At 41.2% G+C, this 20,048-nt stretch overlaps 1 protein-coding gene across 1 annotated transcript in view; it reads left to right on the plus strand.

Annotated features, from left to right (window-relative positions):
- The window catches only part of LOC128832915 (macrophage mannose receptor 1-like), a 58,028-nt gene that overhangs the window by 12,206 nt on the left and 25,774 nt on the right, over nt 1-20,048 (plus strand). Inside the window, exons 6-17 of the mRNA XM_054020620.1 lie at nt 1,887-2,033; nt 2,999-3,181; nt 4,523-4,677; nt 6,377-6,490; nt 8,131-8,246; nt 8,822-8,970; nt 10,130-10,329; nt 13,155-13,285; nt 15,020-15,107; nt 17,291-17,435; nt 19,515-19,550; nt 19,678-19,841. Coding sequence (XP_053876595.1) covers nt 1,887-2,033; nt 2,999-3,181; nt 4,523-4,677; nt 6,377-6,490; nt 8,131-8,246; nt 8,822-8,970; nt 10,130-10,329; nt 13,155-13,285; nt 15,020-15,107; nt 17,291-17,435; nt 19,515-19,550; nt 19,678-19,841 — 1,628 coding nt within the window. The remainder of the gene's footprint in view (nt 1-1,886; nt 2,034-2,998; nt 3,182-4,522; nt 4,678-6,376; nt 6,491-8,130; nt 8,247-8,821; nt 8,971-10,129; nt 10,330-13,154; nt 13,286-15,019; nt 15,108-17,290; nt 17,436-19,514; nt 19,551-19,677; nt 19,842-20,048) is intronic.

The raw sequence follows: 20,048 nt of genomic DNA on the forward strand, positions 1-20,048 counted from the left end.
TGCCAGATGTGCTAAAGATTCATGTCCCTTGATGCTTCAACAACCATTCCAGAGGACATGTGTCCATGCTGATGGCAGGTTCTGCTCAATAATGATCCAAAGCAGTGTGGAGCGACTCATGGTCATTTTCATCATCTGAGTCAGATGCCACCAGCAGAAAGTTGATTGTCTTTTTTGGTGGTTCGGGTTCTGTAGTTTCTGCATCAGAGTGTTGCTCTTTCAAGACTTCTGAAAACATGCTCCACACCTCGTCCCTCTCAGATTTTGGAAGGCAGTTTGGATTCTTAAACCTTGGGTCGTGTGCTGTTGCCAGGGCCGGCTCCAGGCACCAGCGAAGGAAGCAGCTTGCCTGGGGCGGCCAATAGAAAGGGGCGGCACTCGGTCTGTTGTTGGGGCAGTATGTCTGGATCCACGGCGGCAATTTGGTGGTGGGTCTTTCAGTGCCTCGCTTCCTCTTCGGCAGCACTTCGGCGGCAGCTCAATCACTCTGCTCAATCAGGCTTTTCTTTTATTTATTTTTTTTTCTTCACTGCTTGGGGCAGCAAAAAAGCTGGAGCCAGCCCTGGCTGTAGCTATCTTTAGAAATTTCATATTGGTATCTTTTTTGCATTTTGTCAAATCTGAAGTGATTCACGTTGTCCTGGAGAACCAGGACAGAAATACAAAAGGCCCTCAGATCTAGAGGGTTTTGTGTAATGTGCACCCCCTCTCTCTCCGCAAGAAAGCACCATTCACTGGAGCGGAGTCCATCTCTTCAGGAAGGCACAAGAGGCACATGATGCTCAAAGAGTAACTTTGGCATTAGACAGCCCCCAGTGAGAGACTGGGGGGAAGGGGAACTTTGAACTGATGATGATAATTAATAATAACCTATAAGATAATAGCCTGTGCATACAGAGATAGATATAGATATTTGTTTTTATTTAGATGGTTACATGTGGTTAAATACCCTTGGTAGAAAGTTATAGTGTGCATGTGTATCCAAATAATTATTTTTTTATATATATACGCTTAATATATTTAATGTTATTGTAGATAGGTGGAATCCAGTTCCATTCTGGTTTGAGTAAAATCCCTGTTATGTTTTGTTTTTGTATTTTTTGACAAACAGTTCTATTACTTTGTCTACTATTAAATAACCTTTTATCACAGTATAACCTTCCCTCCCCCCCCCCCCCCACATGCTTCCCGGGTCTCACCTGCTGAATATATTATACCACCAGTGTGACAGACAATTGCTAAATCTTGGTCAGTGGTTTTGGGACAGGGTAATCCATGTATGTATTTCAAATTATAACACAATAACTCTACTCCGAGAGGTCAGTTTACACATGCATAATTTTTACTGTGAACAAAAGCGTGTTCAAGAATCTATAGACGACTACAATATTCCAGTACTATAGATATTGAGTTAAATTCTGTCCTGAGATTACATGGATATAAGTAAGGGCAGGATCTGGCTCATTAAATATACTTCTAAGCAGTTGTATCAGCATCTATTTCGGCTTCTCTTATAAAATATCCGTTATAAAACATTCAGAAATGTATGTGTGCGCCAGCCACATTTTTTATCATAAAAATAGATTTACCTATAAATTCAGTATTTCTTGTTTTTCTGTCTTGTATTATGATGGGATTTTTAAGGTCAAAAGGATGATGGAACAGAATGAACCTCGAGTTCAGATGCTTTTCCTCTTCCTTAAACATGAATACTACATATAGATATTTCTAAGACTGCAAATCTGAGTTTGGATTGAAACTGGGGAAAAAATGAGAATTTCCTGGTTAACATTCATCCAGGAATGAGCTCCCCAGTCATATTTATAACTCAGAACCGTACTTGACATATAGGGAGAGTCTCTCTTTTTGTGTCTTTTTTTTCAAAGGAAGTCCCTCTCCAGAGTCTGGAAAAATCTGTGCAGCTTTAAATCCTGGAAGAAATGCTAAATGGGAAAACTGGGAATGTGATCGGAAACTTGGCTACATTTGTAAAAGGGGAACCACCAGTTTAGATTCTTTCACTCTCCCCTCGGGTAAGTCAGTCAATAAAAATAACGTTTGTTGATCTGTGCTGTAGCATCCCAGGCTGCAAAGGTGAGCAGATACAAAGATAAAATGCATTTTATCTATATGAAATTATGAACTATTTTCAAAGGGTAGGAATTCTTTTCCTAATGTACACATACACTCTTCTGTTTTGTTGGTTTTCATTTTGCAACCATTCTGCCCTTTACCCTGTTTAAACATTGTGGGCTGGATCTTATAACCCGCTGGCACAGTAGTAAGTAAAGACGGGGGAGGAGAAAAGGAACTTAAAATCCACCTTTTCCACAGCATTTCTGCCAGTCAAATGCTTCACTGAAATATTCACAATAGTGAACATAAGAAGGGGAGAAGACAGTTGAAACAAAGTGAATCATTTGTTCTTAAAGGGGAAGAAAGTAAGAAGTGAAAAAGCAAAGGAAGAAAACAGTAACACATCACAGAGGTGGTGCACAAGTTATTTTAAGGGAACAGGGTTTTTCCTTGTAATTTTTCCCTATATCCATATCTGGGAAGTTCAGCTAGTCCCATATATGGTCTGATGTTTCTTAGTGAAAGCATCTATTCAAAAAATACTCAATCCAAGTCATTCAGCGTTAGATTACAACAATTTCTGATGTTCAGTTAACTGAGAATCAGTTATGAAATAATACAGAAAAAGATGTCAATACCTACACAATACTTAGCTGTAATATATGAAAATCTTACATCTGACATTGAAAATAGTAGCTATATTCAAATGTGTACATCTTACAAATTGTAAAATGTCCTCTTTTTCAAGTGTTTTGAAATGCTCATATTTTTAATCTCATTTGACTATACTGATATTTTCTATAGCAGATTCTGCATGAAATATTAGACCTGACCTTCAAACTTTTATACTGAATGAAAGCAAATACAACCAGTTTCATTTACTTTGTTTTTTTAATTATGCTGATACATTGTTTAATTTTAGATGATTTGGGTCCTATTAAATGCCCAGATGGATGGATGTCATACGCAGGTCACTGTTACATGATTCACAGGGAGCCCAAAATATGGAAAGAAGCCTTGACTTCTTGTAGAAAGGAGTATGGTGATCTGGCCAGTATCCACAACATTGAAGAGCACAGCTTTATAGTGTCTCAGCTTGGGTTCAGTGAGTATTTTCACAGGGCAGTAATTTGCCTGTGTTCATATTTATAATGTTCCACTTGGCTGGTTTATATTGTTTAAACTAAAATGTCTGTAGCCAAAGAACATAGATCAGAGTTCACTTGACATGTGGAGGGGATAGATTTTATTTGATAAATGATGAAAAATAAAGTACAGTTGTACAATATGAAATTTTATATATATATATATATATATTTTTTTTAAGCTCAAAATTGTAATTGAAACTTCCTTTCAAGTTGAACAAAACATTTAATTTGAACTGAAACAAAATTCTTTTGACTTTTTGATTTGCTGAAAATTAATTTTTTTTTACCTGAAATGATTTTTTCCTCAATTTTTCAAAATTATCAATGAACTGAAAAATCTATTATTTACCTACCTATTATGAAAGTGTGGATTCTACTGTGAATAGCAATGTGAGGTATTTATTTTTACCCATTTGTCTTGTTTGTTTGTCTTTGAAGAGATGTGGCATAAGGTGAGTAGGGTACATACATTTTGCTAAAAAGTTTTAAAGGTAGAGTAGGGTGAATAGCAGATTTTTTTGATCATTGGCAATTCTGAAAATTTGGAAGGAAAAATTTAGTTTGGAATCGGACTGATTTTTTTTTTTTTTTTTTTTTTAATTTTCAGAGAATCAAAAAGTTGAAGAAAAATTATTTTGGATTGAATGAAACATTTCATTTCAGAAAAATGTTTCATTTCAATTTTAATCACTTAACTATTTTTGAATTTCTAAAATTAAAGAGAATTTTTTTAACGAAGTCTTTCAAATCAAAGTAAAACATTTTGTTTTGAAAATGTCAAAAATAAATGGGGTTATTTAGTTATTTTTTACCTTAAATGAGCAATTCAGTGAAATTTGACAAATTCACAAAAACATTGGTCACTAAATCTCACTTTTTTGGGGTGGAAAAAAAAATGATTGGCAAGAGAATTTCACCCAGCCCTGCTTAAAGTGTTGGTTAAAAGTATGAGTAACTTTTGTTTTTCTCTTGGTACGTGGCTATAGTGTGTGAGAACAGGAAGTCTGATTTTTGAAGAGTTAAAGTAAAGTTTTGCTTGCATTAGTTTATTCTAAATATACTAGCAATGTGTTTTGGACAAAGTCTAGAACCATGCTATTGTAACAAATAAGACCCCCAGTTATTTGTCTAACTGTTGTTGTTAAGAGGAGCAACCAAGGTTTTTGATAAAGCAGCAAGAATTCACTTCTTTGTGCTACATCTTAAAATTCTTGAGCACAACTTCCTCATTCCAAAATCAACATGAAACTTTATCCTATAGACGGATTGTTAACACACTAACTGCTTTTATGTTTTAGAGCCAACAGATGAGCTGTGGATTGGACTGAATGACTTTAAGGTTCAAATGTTTTTTGAATGGAGTGATGGGACTCCTGTGACATACACCAAATGGCAACGTGGAGAACCAACCAGAACAAACAGGCAAGAAGACTGTGTAGCTGTGAAGGGCCAGGTAACGTAATCCAATCAATATTAACACAGTTAACATGGAAGGTAGCTTCCCAATATACATCTGGTTTTGACCCCCAATTTCACCACCTAGCCAGGGCTAGACTAAAGAGTAGGTTCTACAGGCCCATGTTGAGGCCTAGAGTCACAGGATGAGATTAGAGTGATGAAGAATCCACCACATAGTACCTAAGTTGTTTCAATGGCTGGTTACAACTAACCATTCAATGGTTAGTAAGATGCTAAGAATTTGCATCTTATTTCTAGTAAAAATATATTCTAGCGTCACTTTCAGCCATTGTTATGCTTTTGCCTGCTAAATTAGAGAGCTCTCTGCTACCAGAAATTGATTGTTACCTCTTAACCTTTTCTTGGATAAACTAAATACACTAAGGTTTGCTTTATTTTTGGTGAGGAGTGGTGCCTTTCATTAGTTTGTGGTGAATTATGCAATTATTAGCTGTGATTTATCATTCATAAGCATATACTATTTAGAGTGGTGAAGGAAGTGGCTGCCTACTTGTTAAGTGGTATTTCATGCAGACAGCACATTTCACCAGTGCTTTGAGATCTGCAGGTTGCCAAAGAGCCTATAGGTGGAATTTAAGGTGCTGGTATGGTCAATAAAGACCTATTTGATTTCAGCCCTGCCCACTTGAAAGATTCTCTCTCTTTTCGTGTTAAACTGAGATGCTTGTGACTTTTGGAGACATTCAAGCTAGTACACATTGTCTGTGATGAGTCCTTGACTGACTTCCTTCACTGCCCTCTTGGACTGACAAACCAGATTTGTTGTATTACAAAGTGCTCTCCAAGGCTTGCTTATTTACTGGGGGGTATGTGGGAAGTGGGGCAGGCATTTGGTAGAGACATGTCAATGGATTTTGTATGAATTAAAATTGAATTAGTTTAACATCTTTGCTGGTGGCTGAAATATTGTTAATATTTTGTAGTAACATTGTCAAAGGCAATTTACTGTGCAAGTTATATTATGGATGTAATTTAAAAATTGTAGACATCCTTAGATTCAAACTAATGTAACTATTGAATTAGATTATTATTAGCACAGTGCCTAGAAGCTTAGTGGTGGACAAGGACCTCCTTGTGCTAGGTGCTATACAGAAACAGAACAAAGACTGTTCCTGTCCCAAGGAACTTACAAGCTAATTATAAGCGAGAACAGAAGAATACAAATAGACCAATGGGGGAGTATAAGGAAGGAAAGAATGGCAGAATATTAGCTAGTATGATAGGAAGTGGTCTCAGCACATACCCAAAGCTAACTGACTAATTGTTGTTTCAGTACAAAAAGAGCTAAACATTGACTTTTAGTTTAAAATGACATTTATTTCAGATTAAGTAGATGAACAAGAAAGAACAAAAAGAAAACCACCATGAGCACACAATGCTTGTGTCTGCTCTGTAGCAGACTTCAGCAGAGTAGATTTTCTGACAAAAGTGGTCTGGAAACAACCTTCATAGTACCTTTGCCTGCTCCCACAATGACACTGTCACCACTATATGCTCTGTGAACGTAATACAATTTATATTTCTAAATCAATTAATAGAAGAGCTTAAGAAAGAGAGAAATAAACAGGATTTTCTCTTTCAAAGAACAGGACAAATAAAGGAAATGAGCAGTTTTCTAAAGACTCTGAATCTCTTTTTCACTGACATTCCTTTCTTCCTAATGCCATATTCAGGATGGCTACTGGGCAGATCATCTTTGTGAAAAGAAAGTTGGTTACATCTGTAAAAGGAAACCATTGTCACAAGTATCTCAGGAAATGGAAAGCACAGATGCAGGCTGCCAGAAAGTAAGTAGGCAGTGAGAGTACCATTAATTTTCAAAATCAATGGGAGCTTTGCTTGCGAACAACTCAAAATGAATTATATGGATATCCAGGAAGTTAAATTGTATTACTAAGTTTCACTCTCTTTCAGTTACTCTGTCCTTCATTATGCCATCTACAATAACCACTTTTGAAGGAGACTAGTATTTTTGCTGTAAAGAGCTGGTAAATTATGGTATTGATTATTTCTAATTTGAAAAAAAAATACTATTTCAGTTAAGACAAATCTTGTCTGAATTCATTTTTTATTTATATGTATGCTCCCATACTGATAGCTGGGACCGGCCTTAGGGAAAATAGTGCCCTGGGCAAACTTGTATTTTGGTGCCCTGTTCTTTGAGTTTGAGAACAGCAGTATGGGGTGCTGGGCATGTGGACCAGCTCCTGGCCCCAGGGCCCAGCTGAGCTATACAGGGAGGAGTTTTTTGAGCCCGGGGTCTTCCCTAACCATACACTCCCTGACCACGTAACATGAGGAGAGCAGGTGCGCAGCCACCACCAGTGCCCATGGGAAGGGGGGACACAGCCACAGTATTGCCAACTCCACGTAGCAAGAAGTTGCCAGACAAACCCTGAAAAGTTGCTAGATGTCACTATTTAAGCACTCAAAAGGAGTAAAAAATGTCACTAAACAAAATTTCCAGAGAATTCCACAGAGAATTTTTTATATGTATATAATATGTATGTGCCCAGGCGAATATAGTCACAAAATCATTCACAAGCAGCTCAATAGTGTTACTTAAATGCATTCCATGCTCTTCTTACTACACTCTTTTGCACACCAAGTCAGCGTCATTAGGTCTCAATTGAGCATGTCCTCAGAAGGAATCGCATTCTAAGGTTTCTTGGGCTGAGATCACTATAATCAGCAGGCGAGGAAAAGAAGTGTGTGGAAGCTAATTAAATTAAAAGACTAATTAAATACTTTGCTAAAGCCGGGCACACTTTGGAGAGAGCAGCACATTAGCCAGGGCTTGTGTTTACCCAAATGTGTTCTTTCTTGCAGCTCTGTAGTAGGTAGCACAACCTGTGATGCAGGGAAAGATGGCTAATGAAGCAGGCAGTGCGGGGGAAGCAGGATAGAGGGCAAGGAGAGCTGCATGGATGGAAGGTGGGGTGGGCTCTAGTGCAGGTATGACTTTCTTCTGAACAAGCCAACTACAGCAGAGCTGGCATCTATGTCCTTCAGGTCTGGCACAACTCTGGAGGCTGTGAAAATTTTGCAGTAGACCAAGCACAAATTGAGACTACTTCATTTTCAGCACATTGTAATACGGAAATAGTACTGATGTCATTTTACTCATAGTTAGGCAGACAGAGTTAGTCAAACATCACTGTAGGTTTGCATGTAGTGTTCCTTCAATTAAATTTACAAAACCACGATCCCTAGTGGAAATGCTGAGAGTAAGTGCTAAATAAGAATTTCCTGCCTCTGATGATGACGTTCTTTTCTTTTTTTCCTCAATATGTCTTAGTTTGGCTTTAATGATGAACTCTTAATTAATAAGTTATTAATATACTTCAAAATTGGTAGAGTTCATTCAATGTGTAGTATATCACAATTTGTCAAGAACTCATGCAGATGCCTGATGGTCATTTTACAGGGCTGGAAAAGATATGGCACATACTGTTATTCTATTGGACAAATACCCAGAACATTTTCAGAAGCAAATAAAATATGTGAAAGGAATCAGAGTTACCTAGCTTCAATTGAAAATAAGTACGGTAATGACTTTTTCTTTTACTTTTACATATGTGCTAATGATGGAAATAACTTAGAGCCCTAAGTTCTAAAACAGCCTAGAACTTGTTTATCAAATCTAATGTTGTGTCAAATAAAAATGGTCTAATCTGCAAATAAAAAATCAAGGTGGAATGTTAAAGTTACCTGCTCCTGTGAATTATTATTTTCTTTTTTTAAACAAAATTTCCTTCCAGGGGAATGTGTCATTTTTGTTTTGGAAAAGTGCTTTTCTACATTATAAAACCACCACCTCATGCCATAGCTGCATCCCTAATTTTACTACCAAATGGTCAGTAGAATGCCCCAAAACTGAGACAAAAGCAAACAAACAAAAATCTGACTTCCTCTTTCTCATCCTATCCCTCAGGCCTTCATTTTTTAGTGAACAGAAGAAAAGAAGAACTCAGTTGTTATAAATTATGAACATTCCAAAGTTAATGTGCTGCCTGAATTACGTTAGTAATTGTATCTTGTTTAGTTTTAAAATAAATACTACCATGAAAACAAAACTCAATTTCTCTTTGGTTTGACACTTCTTTTTCTTTTTATAGGTATGAACAAGCTTACCTGATTAGTTTGGTTGGGCTGAGGCCTGAACAATATTTCTGGATAGGTCTTTCAGATGTAGAGGAACAAGGGACTTTCAAGTGGACCAATGGTGAAGCAGTTCTGTTTACTCACTGGAATTCAGCAATGCCTGGTATGCACTGCAGTGCTATGTGATGTATATTGTCTGTACTTTAAATATGGTCTCAAACAGTGGTTCTCAAACTAGGGCCGCCGCTTGTTCAGGGAAAGCCGTTGGCAGGCCGGGCTGGCTTGTTTACCTGCCAAGTCTGCAGGTTTGGCCGATCGCGGCTCCCACTGGCTGCGGTTCACCGCTCCAGGCCAATGGGGGCTGCAGGAAGCAGCACGGGCCAAGGGACATGCTGGCCGCCCTTCTTGCAGCCCCATTGGCCTGGAGCGGTGAACCACAGCCAGTGGGAGCTGCGATTGGCTGAACCTGCGGACGCAGCAGGTAAACAAACCGGCCCGGCCCGCCAGGGTCTTTCCCTGAACAAGTGGCGGCCCTAGTTTGAGAACCACTGGTCTAAAAGACTGAATGTTGAATCTCCAATGAGATTTCATTCTCTATCCATTAAAAGATTTTTACAGTTGTTGATAGTTCTCAATACATCTTTATTGATTGGTTTCATTGTCAGGAGATTTGGTATTTCTATTCTCAGAGGAATGCTATGACTTCTGATGTGCTATTTCCATAAGGATAACCTGCTGGCTAGTCTTCACAGGAAAATTAGAAGACCTCACAGAACCTTAAGTGCTCTTTACTCTATATGGGAATAACGTTCTGCATACCATTTTCAGGACTTCTCATGGTCAAAGTGGTGAAGGTTCATGTTTAAATTCTATAGGGGTTTCCTTTTTGCCAAAAGTGCTCATGGGACTTAGCATATCACGTGTGCTGCTGGTGTACGTGTGTGTATATATATACTGAGGGCCTGATTTTTGGTGACACTAAACCACTTTACATAGCCAGAGCAGAGCCCTGGTATTTACACTCACATTAAGGCCCTTTACATGACTAGAATAGTAAACGAGCCCAAGTGTAAATGGGAAATCACGTCCTGAATGCCTTTGCATTAAAATCTCCATCTTTTACCTCATAAAATGTCTTATTAAGTTAACTAGAAGTTTCATTTTTTTTTTGAGCTACTCAGGGCAGGGACTGTCTTCAGACCATTGTCTACCATGTAAATATTACAATGCTATTAAAAAGTACTGCTGTAAATATATAAATAATAATCAATTAATATGTTATATTATTGTCAACTAATTTGTCCTACCTTTTTCTCATTAAGGAAGAAAGCCAGGCTGTGTTGCTATGAGAACCGGAACTGCAGCTGGATTATGGGATGTTCTTAATTGTGAGATGGTGGAAACATTTCTCTGTAAACAATGGGCTGAGGGAGCGACACCACCTACTGTTTCTCCAACAACTCCTTCTCCCACATGCCCACAGGGTTGGGAATCAAGCGCTTATAGTAGTTTATGCTTCAAAGTAAGTTCTAAACTAGTCAGTGGAAGGTGAGAGGCTTCACTCTTGATTTTAAGGAAAGGAGGGGACCCAGTTCTCTCTGCCTTATCTGAGACTAGACCAAGCTCGCCTCAGATAACTGAACTCAGTCCTAAAGATCCAGCTCAATTCCACACCCACCCCGGAATGGAAGAAGATCAGCTGTCCAGTAATATCCTCTGACCTGGGGATGGACAAGGAAGGCAGTCCTTCTATGTGAGGTGTTGGTACTAGTGTGAGTGAATATTGCTGTGAATGTGAATATTGGAGAGTGGAAAAGAAAGGAGGGAGAGACTGACAAGGAAGGTGATTGAAAGGGAGGAAAGTGGTTAAAGAACACAACCCAGAACAAGAGAAGAAAAGAAAGAAGGGGAATGGAGTAAAAGGAAGAAAAAGACAGGAAGATTATACACTAGAGGAAAAAAAACTTCAGTAAAAAATTGGGGGGGGGGGGAGGGAAGAAGGAACAAAATACATCAAGACATTCAGTCTACGAAAAGAAAAAATGAGTTAAGGCAACTACAGGAAAAGAGAGAACAACAAACACAGAGCAGATCTAGTATTTCTAAAAAAAATACTTAATAAAAAGGGAAATGCTAAAATGCTGGTTTAAATAATACAAACAACAAAGCTTGGCATCAGTGGGATTATTTATGTGAGTCATGCTCACCATTGTGAGTAAGGAGTTCCATATTTGCACTCATGACAGGATGGGATATAAGGATAGATGGTATGGGAACACAAATATTAAGTTCACCCAAGGCAGGAGAGAGAGTCTCAGACTTGGCCCATGATAAGAACAGGACGTTACCCATATTCTTTAGGCTAACATCTATCAGGGATGCTGATGGGTTAATTTAAATTAGGGTTACCATATTTCAAGCCTCCAAAAGGAGGACACTCCACCGGACCCCGGCCCCACCCCCAGCCCCGCCCACGCCCACGCTCCAACTCCGCCCCTTCTCCAAAGTCTCCGCCCCCTCCCCTGCTTCCTGCGAACATTTGATTCGCGGGAAGCCTGAAGTAGGTAAGGGGGAGTGTGGGGGGAGGAGGAGCGGCCCAGGCTGCCCCCCCTGCGTTTCCAGCCTGGGCCGGCCCCCGGCTGAGCACCCCCTGGCCCCGCCGGCCCCCCGGCTGAGCATCCCCCAGCCCCGCCGGCCCCCCGGCCCCCTCAGCACCCCCTGGACCCCCTGCCGAGCACCCCCTGGCCCCGCTGGCTCTCGGTGCTCCCGGTCCCCGGCAGCGCCGGCCAGCGCTCAGCCCCCCCGGCAGCGCTGGCGCTCGGTGCCCCCGGCCCCCGGCAGCGCCGGCACTCTGCCCCGCCGGCCCCCGGTCCCCCGGCAGCGCCGGCCGGTGCTCGGTGCCCCTGGCAGCGCCGGCCGGCGCTCTGCCCCGCCGGCCCCCGGTAGCGCCGGCGTTCGGTGCCCCCGGCTCCCCGGCAGCGCCGGCCGGCGCTCTGCCCCGCCGGCCCCTGGCAGCGCCGGCACTTGGTGCCCCCGGCAGCGCCGGCACTCTGCCCCGCCGGCGCTCGGTGCCCCCGGCAGCGCTGGCCGGCACTCTGCCCCGCCGGCTCCCGGTCCCCCGGCAGCGCCGGCCGGCGCTCTGCCCCGCCGGCCCCCGGCAGCGCCGGCGCTCGGTGCCCCCGGCTCCCCGGCAGCGCCGGCGCTCGGCCCCGCCAGCCCCCGGCAGCGCCGGCGCTCGGCCCCCGGCAGCGCCGGCGCTCGGCCCCGCCGGCCCCCGGCAGCGCCGGCACTCTGCCCCGCCGGCTCCCGGTCCCCCGGCAGCGCCGGCCGGCGCTCTGCCCCGCCGGCCCCCGGCAGTGCCGGCGCTCGGTGTCCCCGGCTCCCCGGCCCCCGGCGGCGCTCGGCCCCGGCGGCCCCCGGCAGCGCCGGCGCTCTGCCCCGCCGGCGCTGGGCACCCCCGGCCCAGCACCGCCGCCCACATGTCCTGATCTTCCCGGACATGTCTGGCTTTTTGGGATTTCCCCCCGGACGGGGATTTGGAGCCCAAAAAGCCGGACATGTCCGGGAAAATCCGGACGTATGGTAACCCTAATTTAAATTAATGTTTGGGAGGAGCTTTGAGCACCTCAAATGAAAAATGATAGATGGCAGATGTCCAAAGACGTAAGAAAGAAGTCTTTTTTAGAAGACATTTGAAATGATCTAAGAAAGAAGCGCAGGACTGGGTGCAAAGTGTTTTCAACATGCTTTGGGATTCTACAGAACAAAGAGTACTAAATAAATGTAAGATGTTAATAGTTTTTCTTTTAGGAGACCCTGTCCTGTCTTGTTTTAGTTTTGTAATTTTTTGTTTTTTAAACAAACCCAAACAAAGGTAATTTTGATTCTGGTTCCATTATCCCCGTATTGGTCTGGTCAGCCCTGTGCTCACCCACTGCTCAAACCTTTTCTTGTGAGGCCTAAGCCACCCTAGTCAGCATACCCAGATGCTCCTCACTCCACTTTTTCTCATCTCTGACAATTCTCCTTCCCACTCATGTCACAGGGTATCCTTGGCACTTCCACAGCTCCTATGAGTTGTAAACTGACTTCTTTCCTTCTCTACTATTCTAACAGCTACAAATCCTCCCCAATATTCCTCACTTCTGTGAGTGAGTGATAGAGCTCCATGCAAAGTGAAACAGTTAAATTTACAAATAGAGCACTCTGTAACCTGTTACCAGTACATAACATACTCTTTGACTTGTTTAGCTGTACAAAATCCCATTTTTAAGGAAAAGAGCTGTTTCTTGATTTTATAATATAACGTAGTATAGAATATTGTATTGTAAACTATATTCTCTTTAGTGTTTTTGTAAGAATACACAACAACAAAAGAAAACATGGTTTGAAGCTCGAGATTTTTGCAGAAAAATAGGAGGAGATCTGACTACCATCCAGAGTAAGGAGGAAAATCGTATAATAAAAACTGCAATAAAGTATGTATCTATTATATTTTAATATAATTAATGATATGTCAAATAATAATAATTAGAAATGCTCTTTTATCCTTTGTGAAATAGTTAGTCTGTAAAAGCAGAAAAATCCTCTGTGTTAGACAACACTCAAATTATTAATTTTTCTTAGTGGTCACATTTAAAAACAATAGCTTGGGTATATACAGGAGCTTCATACATCAGTGTCATGATATATGAAATATGGTTTGGGAGAATAGAAATTGGTCCAGAGCTCATTTGTGCAAAAACAGCTATATTTACAAAAATAGGAAATGAAAATAGGGCCAACTTTTGTGACTCATCTTTAACTAATCACTGATTGAACCATTTTCAAAAAAAAAAAAAAAAAAAAAAAAAAAAAAAAGGCAGCCCTGAATTGACAGACATTTTTCTTTCTTAAAAGAAGACACAATACAGAAGAAACAAAGGTTAAGATCAACATTAATAGTTTTAGTTTTAATTCATCAGCCTCCTCTATGGAATCAGTATGTGGTAATTCCTTCTCTGGGGCCTCTCCTGTACATATATCACAGTTCCCTGGTTAACGACATCTCTGACCTCTTTGTCGCCTCCTGGAGAGCACTCCTATTTAGGTCTCAGGCCTCTAGCCATCACCTTTGTCAGGGTGGAATCTCATGATCCTCTCGCTCCAGACCAGGTCCTTAGGCTGCAGTCTCCTGTAATGAACTGTGACCAACTCAGCGGGTCTGAGTTTAGTTCAGCACCTGCCATTCTGTTCTTTCAGGGGCAATGGCAGAGTTATCTAGTGACCATCCAGCTTTCAATAAAGCAAAGTATTATTTTTTCAGATAAAAGTATTACAGATAATACACATCTTAAAAATAATAAACTGCTTCTACACATGCCTCACTTATCACATAGAGGCTCTGGTAGGTTTGAATTACTTCAGGTTTTTTCTGTGTGGCCTGTCTGTCTTGGTTACAATCTCCAGTCTGTCCATTCTTGGATAGAGTGTGAGTCACTGTCTCTGTCTCTGGTCAAAGCTGATACTTTACATGATTTCAAGTCCTTTGTTATCTTACACTTCTTGAACCAGATCAAACCAGTTTATGCTATTCCCAGAGGGACTAGCAAATACTTGTTACCTGTGTTTTATCCCCATTGTCTTAAATTCCTTCAATAAACATCCTTAATCTTACCCATTGAGCCAGGATAAAAGTCACTAGTCTGCCCATAAAGATATTGATAACATTTATGAAGTTAATACAATAGTTTTTGAATACTCCATGATTCCAGGGCATTGCATTGGTCATACCATATACCAATGAGTTTGATCTGATGATACTGTCAGCAGTAAATAATTTGAATTTTCAATTGAAAACTGCAAAATGTCAATTGATCTCCTTGATGGATAATAAGGTATTTCTATAGAGAACTTGTTGAAGTACTGTAAGGTCCTGATCCGACGCTCACTGAAATCAGTGGGATTCCTTCTGCTGCTGCGGGGAGCCCCGGGTCCTTTAAATCCCCGCCAGAGCCCTGCTGCCGCTACCCTGGGGCTCTGGCAGCGGGGCTCCGGCGGTGATTTAAAGGGCCTGGGGCTCCGGCCGCTGCGGGGAGCCTTGGGCCCTTTAAATCACCAGCCGGTCTGGTCCAGCATGGCGTGCTGGCTCTTGCTTTCACCTCTGGTTTTTGATTATATAAACTATACTTATACCTATTTATATACTGTTCTTTTCCTGTAATATATACTAGAAAAGGTGGATCCTTATATAGTACTTATTGGATTGGTATATTTTCCTTGAATACTGACGAAGGATTTGCATGGAGTGATGGCTCTCCGGTGAGTAATTTAATTTTTAACCATATTTATGCGTTCAGGATGTCTTTTTTTCTCTATTCTTATCTCAGCCTATTCCTGTTGTCTCCTCTCCCTCCTCTCATAGGCCCTAATCCTGCCAACACTTCACTTTTACTACTCTGAGTGTCCCATTGAAACCAATGGCACATTTGAACATTGATCACTTTGAAATCCATGGGATACTCATGGTAGTAAAGTTAAGCATGCGTGTGATTTCAGGATTGGGGCCCCGGGCCACCCAACTGAGCTCCCAGCCTTTCCTGAAGAAATGCTTCTTCTACTATTCACTACTCCAACTACAGACTTCAGTTAGAGTCAGTTGCCTTGTTCATGTCAAAGCATATAGAGCATACTATCCTTTCTAAGGGAAACCAAAGATCTCCAGTCATTGCTTTTGAAAGCCAAAGCATGTACAAGAGGTTTCTAATACCACTAGCATTAGCCTTGAATCCTGGGAACAGTAGATGTCTAATACTTATATGCTTGCTTGTTGTTGTGACCAACATCATGTTATCTGACATTTATTACAAAATTTGCAGTCATCCCCCCCTCTCCCACCACTGCCACCACTACCTTCCCAGGATATTACAGGTATTACTCCTGGTTACAGACCCAAACCAAGAAAAAAATAAGTGGACCATGTCCTAAAAGACAGGCTCGGTTTGACTGCAAAAGGGCTCAAATTCCAGAGCTGTGAGCCCTTCACTAACAACACCCTTCTACTAACCCCCAGGAGGTCAGCCATAGAGAAAGGCAGCAAGAGAATTGCAGTGAAATGCAGGTGTTACCTTGGGGTGAGGAGTTGGGAGTCTAAGGAGTGGGGTCTCCGAGATAGCCATGTCCAAAAGGATTCAGGGCTTTATAAAGAATTACATACAAGAAAAGATGTTAAAATAAAAATGATTTAGGTTGCAAGGTCAAGCATTTGAAAGTAAGGAAACGCCAGATTCACAGTTGCCCACACAACCGTAAGTCTTCCCCTTTGTGCCCCTTTCCATCCTATGCCCTGACTATGAGAGGGTTCCTTTGGAAAACATGAATATTTAGGCATTCCTCATTTTCCAGTGTTTGACTTTAACTTAAATACTCGTAACTTTCTTTGAAAATTCTTTGAGCGTGTTTAATTTCCAAAGGAAAAAACGATTCTATTATGTGCAACTCTAACAACCTTGCCCCATTATGCATCAGCTGATTATACACCATCAGCAGGGATTGAACCCTCAACCTTCAGCATTGTACCACAATGCTCATTCCCAACAAAGGAAGGTGTGAGTCAGGGTGAATGCTTGTGAGATTGTTAACTTCAAGTGACAATTTCCTGAGCAGGGGCCTAGTCCCTGCTTGTTTTGGAGATGCAGGTAACTTTTCCTCACAAAGGGAGATTTTAACAATTCCCATCACTTATGGATCTAGGGAGACACTCTGCTGCTACTCTTGGAGGCAAAACACAGAAAGTGCAGATCAAGGGGAGGGGAGGTAAACATGGCTTTAAGCAATCTCTGTGCCCCCAGATGCCAGCTGTGGGGTGCTCTAATTTACAGTAGCCTTACCTGGCTGCAGACGGGCTGTTCTGCAGCTTGTAGAATCCCAGTATCTCAATCAGTGCTGTGAAGAGTTCTCTCCCATCCCCACATTGCTTCTTGTGCTGGGGCTTGCAAGGGATGCAGCATCAGGCTGCCATTACAGCAATGTACAAGGGCAGAAGCAGGGGGAGACTCTCTACCAGTGTCTGTTTAATAGCCACAAGACAGCTCTATCATGCAGGTGGTCAAGTGAAGTTTATCCAGCACATACAGAAACAACAGCAGTGAGGCTGGATGAAACTTGCAGCCAGAGAAGCAAGTGCACTTGTCTGTTCCTACCCTGACATTGTGTCCTCAGACTGCAGACAGGATGGAAAGCTCTTCACAGCAAGAAATGCTTCATTTTACTCCCACTGAAGATAATCTCAGTCCACCAGTGGCTCACTATGCTATGCCTGAAACTATGCTCATCCTCACGAGTGTTGAGCACGTTGTTTCCACTACACTCCTGCTTTCCCAGTCCCATTGAATAAGAGACTAAATCTGTAAAACAAGCCCTGGTCACTCTTGCATGACAATGCAGAAAACAAACACCATCCCTCTTTAAGGCAAAAATAGTAACTAAGCCGTTTTCTACAATAGGTAAGGTACACAGACTGGGGAGAGAGATTAAGAAACCAGAAAGGAGACAAAGATTGTGGAGTGGTCCAAGGATACAGTTTTTCCTTATATTGGGGGAAAGCATCTTGCGAAATGCTGCATGACTGGATTTGTCAGATAAAAAAAGGTAGGATTGCTTCCCCCTATAAATAAGAAAATTAAACAGATTTTTTTTTTCTAAAAAGTCCCTTTGGTGGGCTAATTACAAATTAAAGAGGTGAGATTTTGAAAACTATACTTTACTTAAGGTTACATGCAGTTGAACAAGCATATGCCTAAATAAGGCATATATATAACTGGTGAGTTTGTATATGTCCTATAGAAAACAAATTCTATTTGTTTGGTTGGTTAATGTTCTTTATAGGTTCATACCATAAAAGTTAACACTATTAATAATTATGGTGTGTTCTGTGAAACATTTGTTTTTATACTTGTATAAGTCTCCCTAACAAAGGAAGGGTTTCAGAAATAACCATAGATTGAGTATCCTCTTACCTCTGTGTGTGAATATTTGTATTGAGTGGCACTGGAAGCAACTGAAAACAATTGTGGATTAGATCAGAGAGTTCGGACTAATCTGTTTAGATGAGATAATATCTCTGGAACCTTATGTGCTTTTCTAATTGAGATTAAACTTGTTTTCTTGTGTTTGGTAACACAACTGTGTCTAGTAACATTGATGAAAATATCTGGAAATACTTTGTAGTAGTTTTTAAATTTAATTATTTTTTCTGGTACAATATATAAATAATTATGACTTGTATACTCATAGAAATTACCTGAAAAATCCACACTTGTACATTTTTGAAATGTAATGTTTGATTAGTGTTTTACAAAAGGGCATGAGGGGAGGAAAATAAATTGGCTTCCTTAATTTAAATGTAGAAGGCCAAATTCTCCTCTCAGTTGTATAAGGACAACCCCTTTTGGTTGAAGAGTGTTACTCTAATGTAACCAAAGTTGTGGGGGTGGGGTTTAAGCTTCACATAGTTAAATTGTTATCAAACTAGAACTTTGCAAAAATTTTAATGCAAAAGTTGAAGCCATTCAAAATTAGCCGGATTTCAGTTCACATGCAGATCGGAGCAGCAGGTTTGTGTTTGATTTTTTGGGCTTAGTAATCTTTGTGCCAATGTTTGATGTGAAGATTTCTTCTCTATCTGCAACATGTTGAATCTTTAGAAGCTGTCTCATTGGGTCATTTTAGACAAGTCTGGCCAGAGAGCTGTTTAGCTGAGGAGCCTAGGGAGCTGGGCAGTCTGCCAGATGGATGCTTGGACAGCTTAGGGAACCAGAGAGTCACCTGTTTGCCAGACAGGTTAGGCAGCCCAAGGAGCTGGAAAACAAGGAAGCCTCAGAGGTCAAGGAGCCTGGTGGCCAGGAGAATCAGGGAACCCTCATGTTCACCAAGTGAGCTGCCCTGGGAGCTAGCCAGCTGGGGAATAGGGCATCCAGGGACCAGCTAGCTGGGGGTTCCTGGCATACTGGGGAGCCCAGCAAGCAAGCAGTCCAGGATCCAGCAAACCAAGCAGCCAGCCACCCAGGAAAGCTGCCTCCCTACTGGGCAGGCAGCGTGGGAGCCACACAGCCCAGTAGCCTGCTAGCAGAGGGAGCCCAGCAAGCCAGGCAGCTTTGGGAGCCAGCTGGTTTGGCAGGAAGTCCAGTAGCTTTGCCTGGTTTCCATCTAAAGTAACTGTTGGTGGAACAGACACATTCCCACTGGAATCAGCATTATTGCTATCACTGCTGGATGGGCACATAACAGAAATGCTCCAAGCTCCCTTGAGTAAGAAATCAAGTGCTTCTCAGAAAAACAATGGCCAAAAGCCATGGGTATCTTGTTCCATCAGAACTGATCAGTCAAAATAAATGGCTGATGATCCATATATTCACACTTCCTCTCATCTTAACAACATTCAGGCACTATGACACTGGAGTAAATTTAATTAAAAACTTATTTAGATTGTGGTGAATGGGTCGCTCTGGATGTTAGATCCATTTTCTGCTGCCGTTGATAGAATTTAAACATAACCATTGACTGTGCCTACCATATTTTTCTGATTGAAAAACATTAACATTGTGACGGTATCTAAAACATCTTAACTAACACTGCATTTCTTTGCATGAAATCACTGTATAAAATAAATTTTCCTTGAAGAATATGCATGATGTACCTTACACATTCAGATTTTCTCTTGTTCTGCAGGAGTATCATTAAAATCAGAACCAATTAGCAAGTATGGTAAGCTTTTTTTTCTTTTTATTCATTTTTTGGGGGAGGGATATTAACTCTTAATAAAACTGCTATTGTAGAATAAATGTTTTGTGCTACAGATGTAGAATTTATGGATACATTATTTACTTTCCAGAATATCAGACCACTAAAGATGGATGGATTATATATGAAGACAAACAGTATTTTTTCAGCAGAAATGAGGTGCCTATGGAAAAAGCCCGAGAGTTCTGCCAGAAGAATTTTGCAGATCTTGCTGTAATTGAGAGTGAAAGTGAAAGAAAGTTTCTATGGAAAACTGTAAGAAAAAACATTTATTTCAGAAATAAATAATTTAGCATACTGGGAAATAGATACTTTTGATATTCTGTTTCTGAACCTTTGGAAAACACAAATTGAGACATGTTGTATTGAGGGGAGTGGAGCCATGAATTTTTTTTTTATGATGATGAAATTTGCCTGCTGTTGAATTTATGAAACTTCCTCCAAAATATACCTAGTTACTTG

The sequence above is a fragment of the Malaclemys terrapin genome, chromosome 2, assembly GCF_027887155.1.
Source record: "Malaclemys terrapin pileata isolate rMalTer1 chromosome 2, rMalTer1.hap1, whole genome shotgun sequence".
Lineage (NCBI taxonomy): Eukaryota > Metazoa > Chordata > Testudines > Emydidae > Malaclemys > Malaclemys terrapin.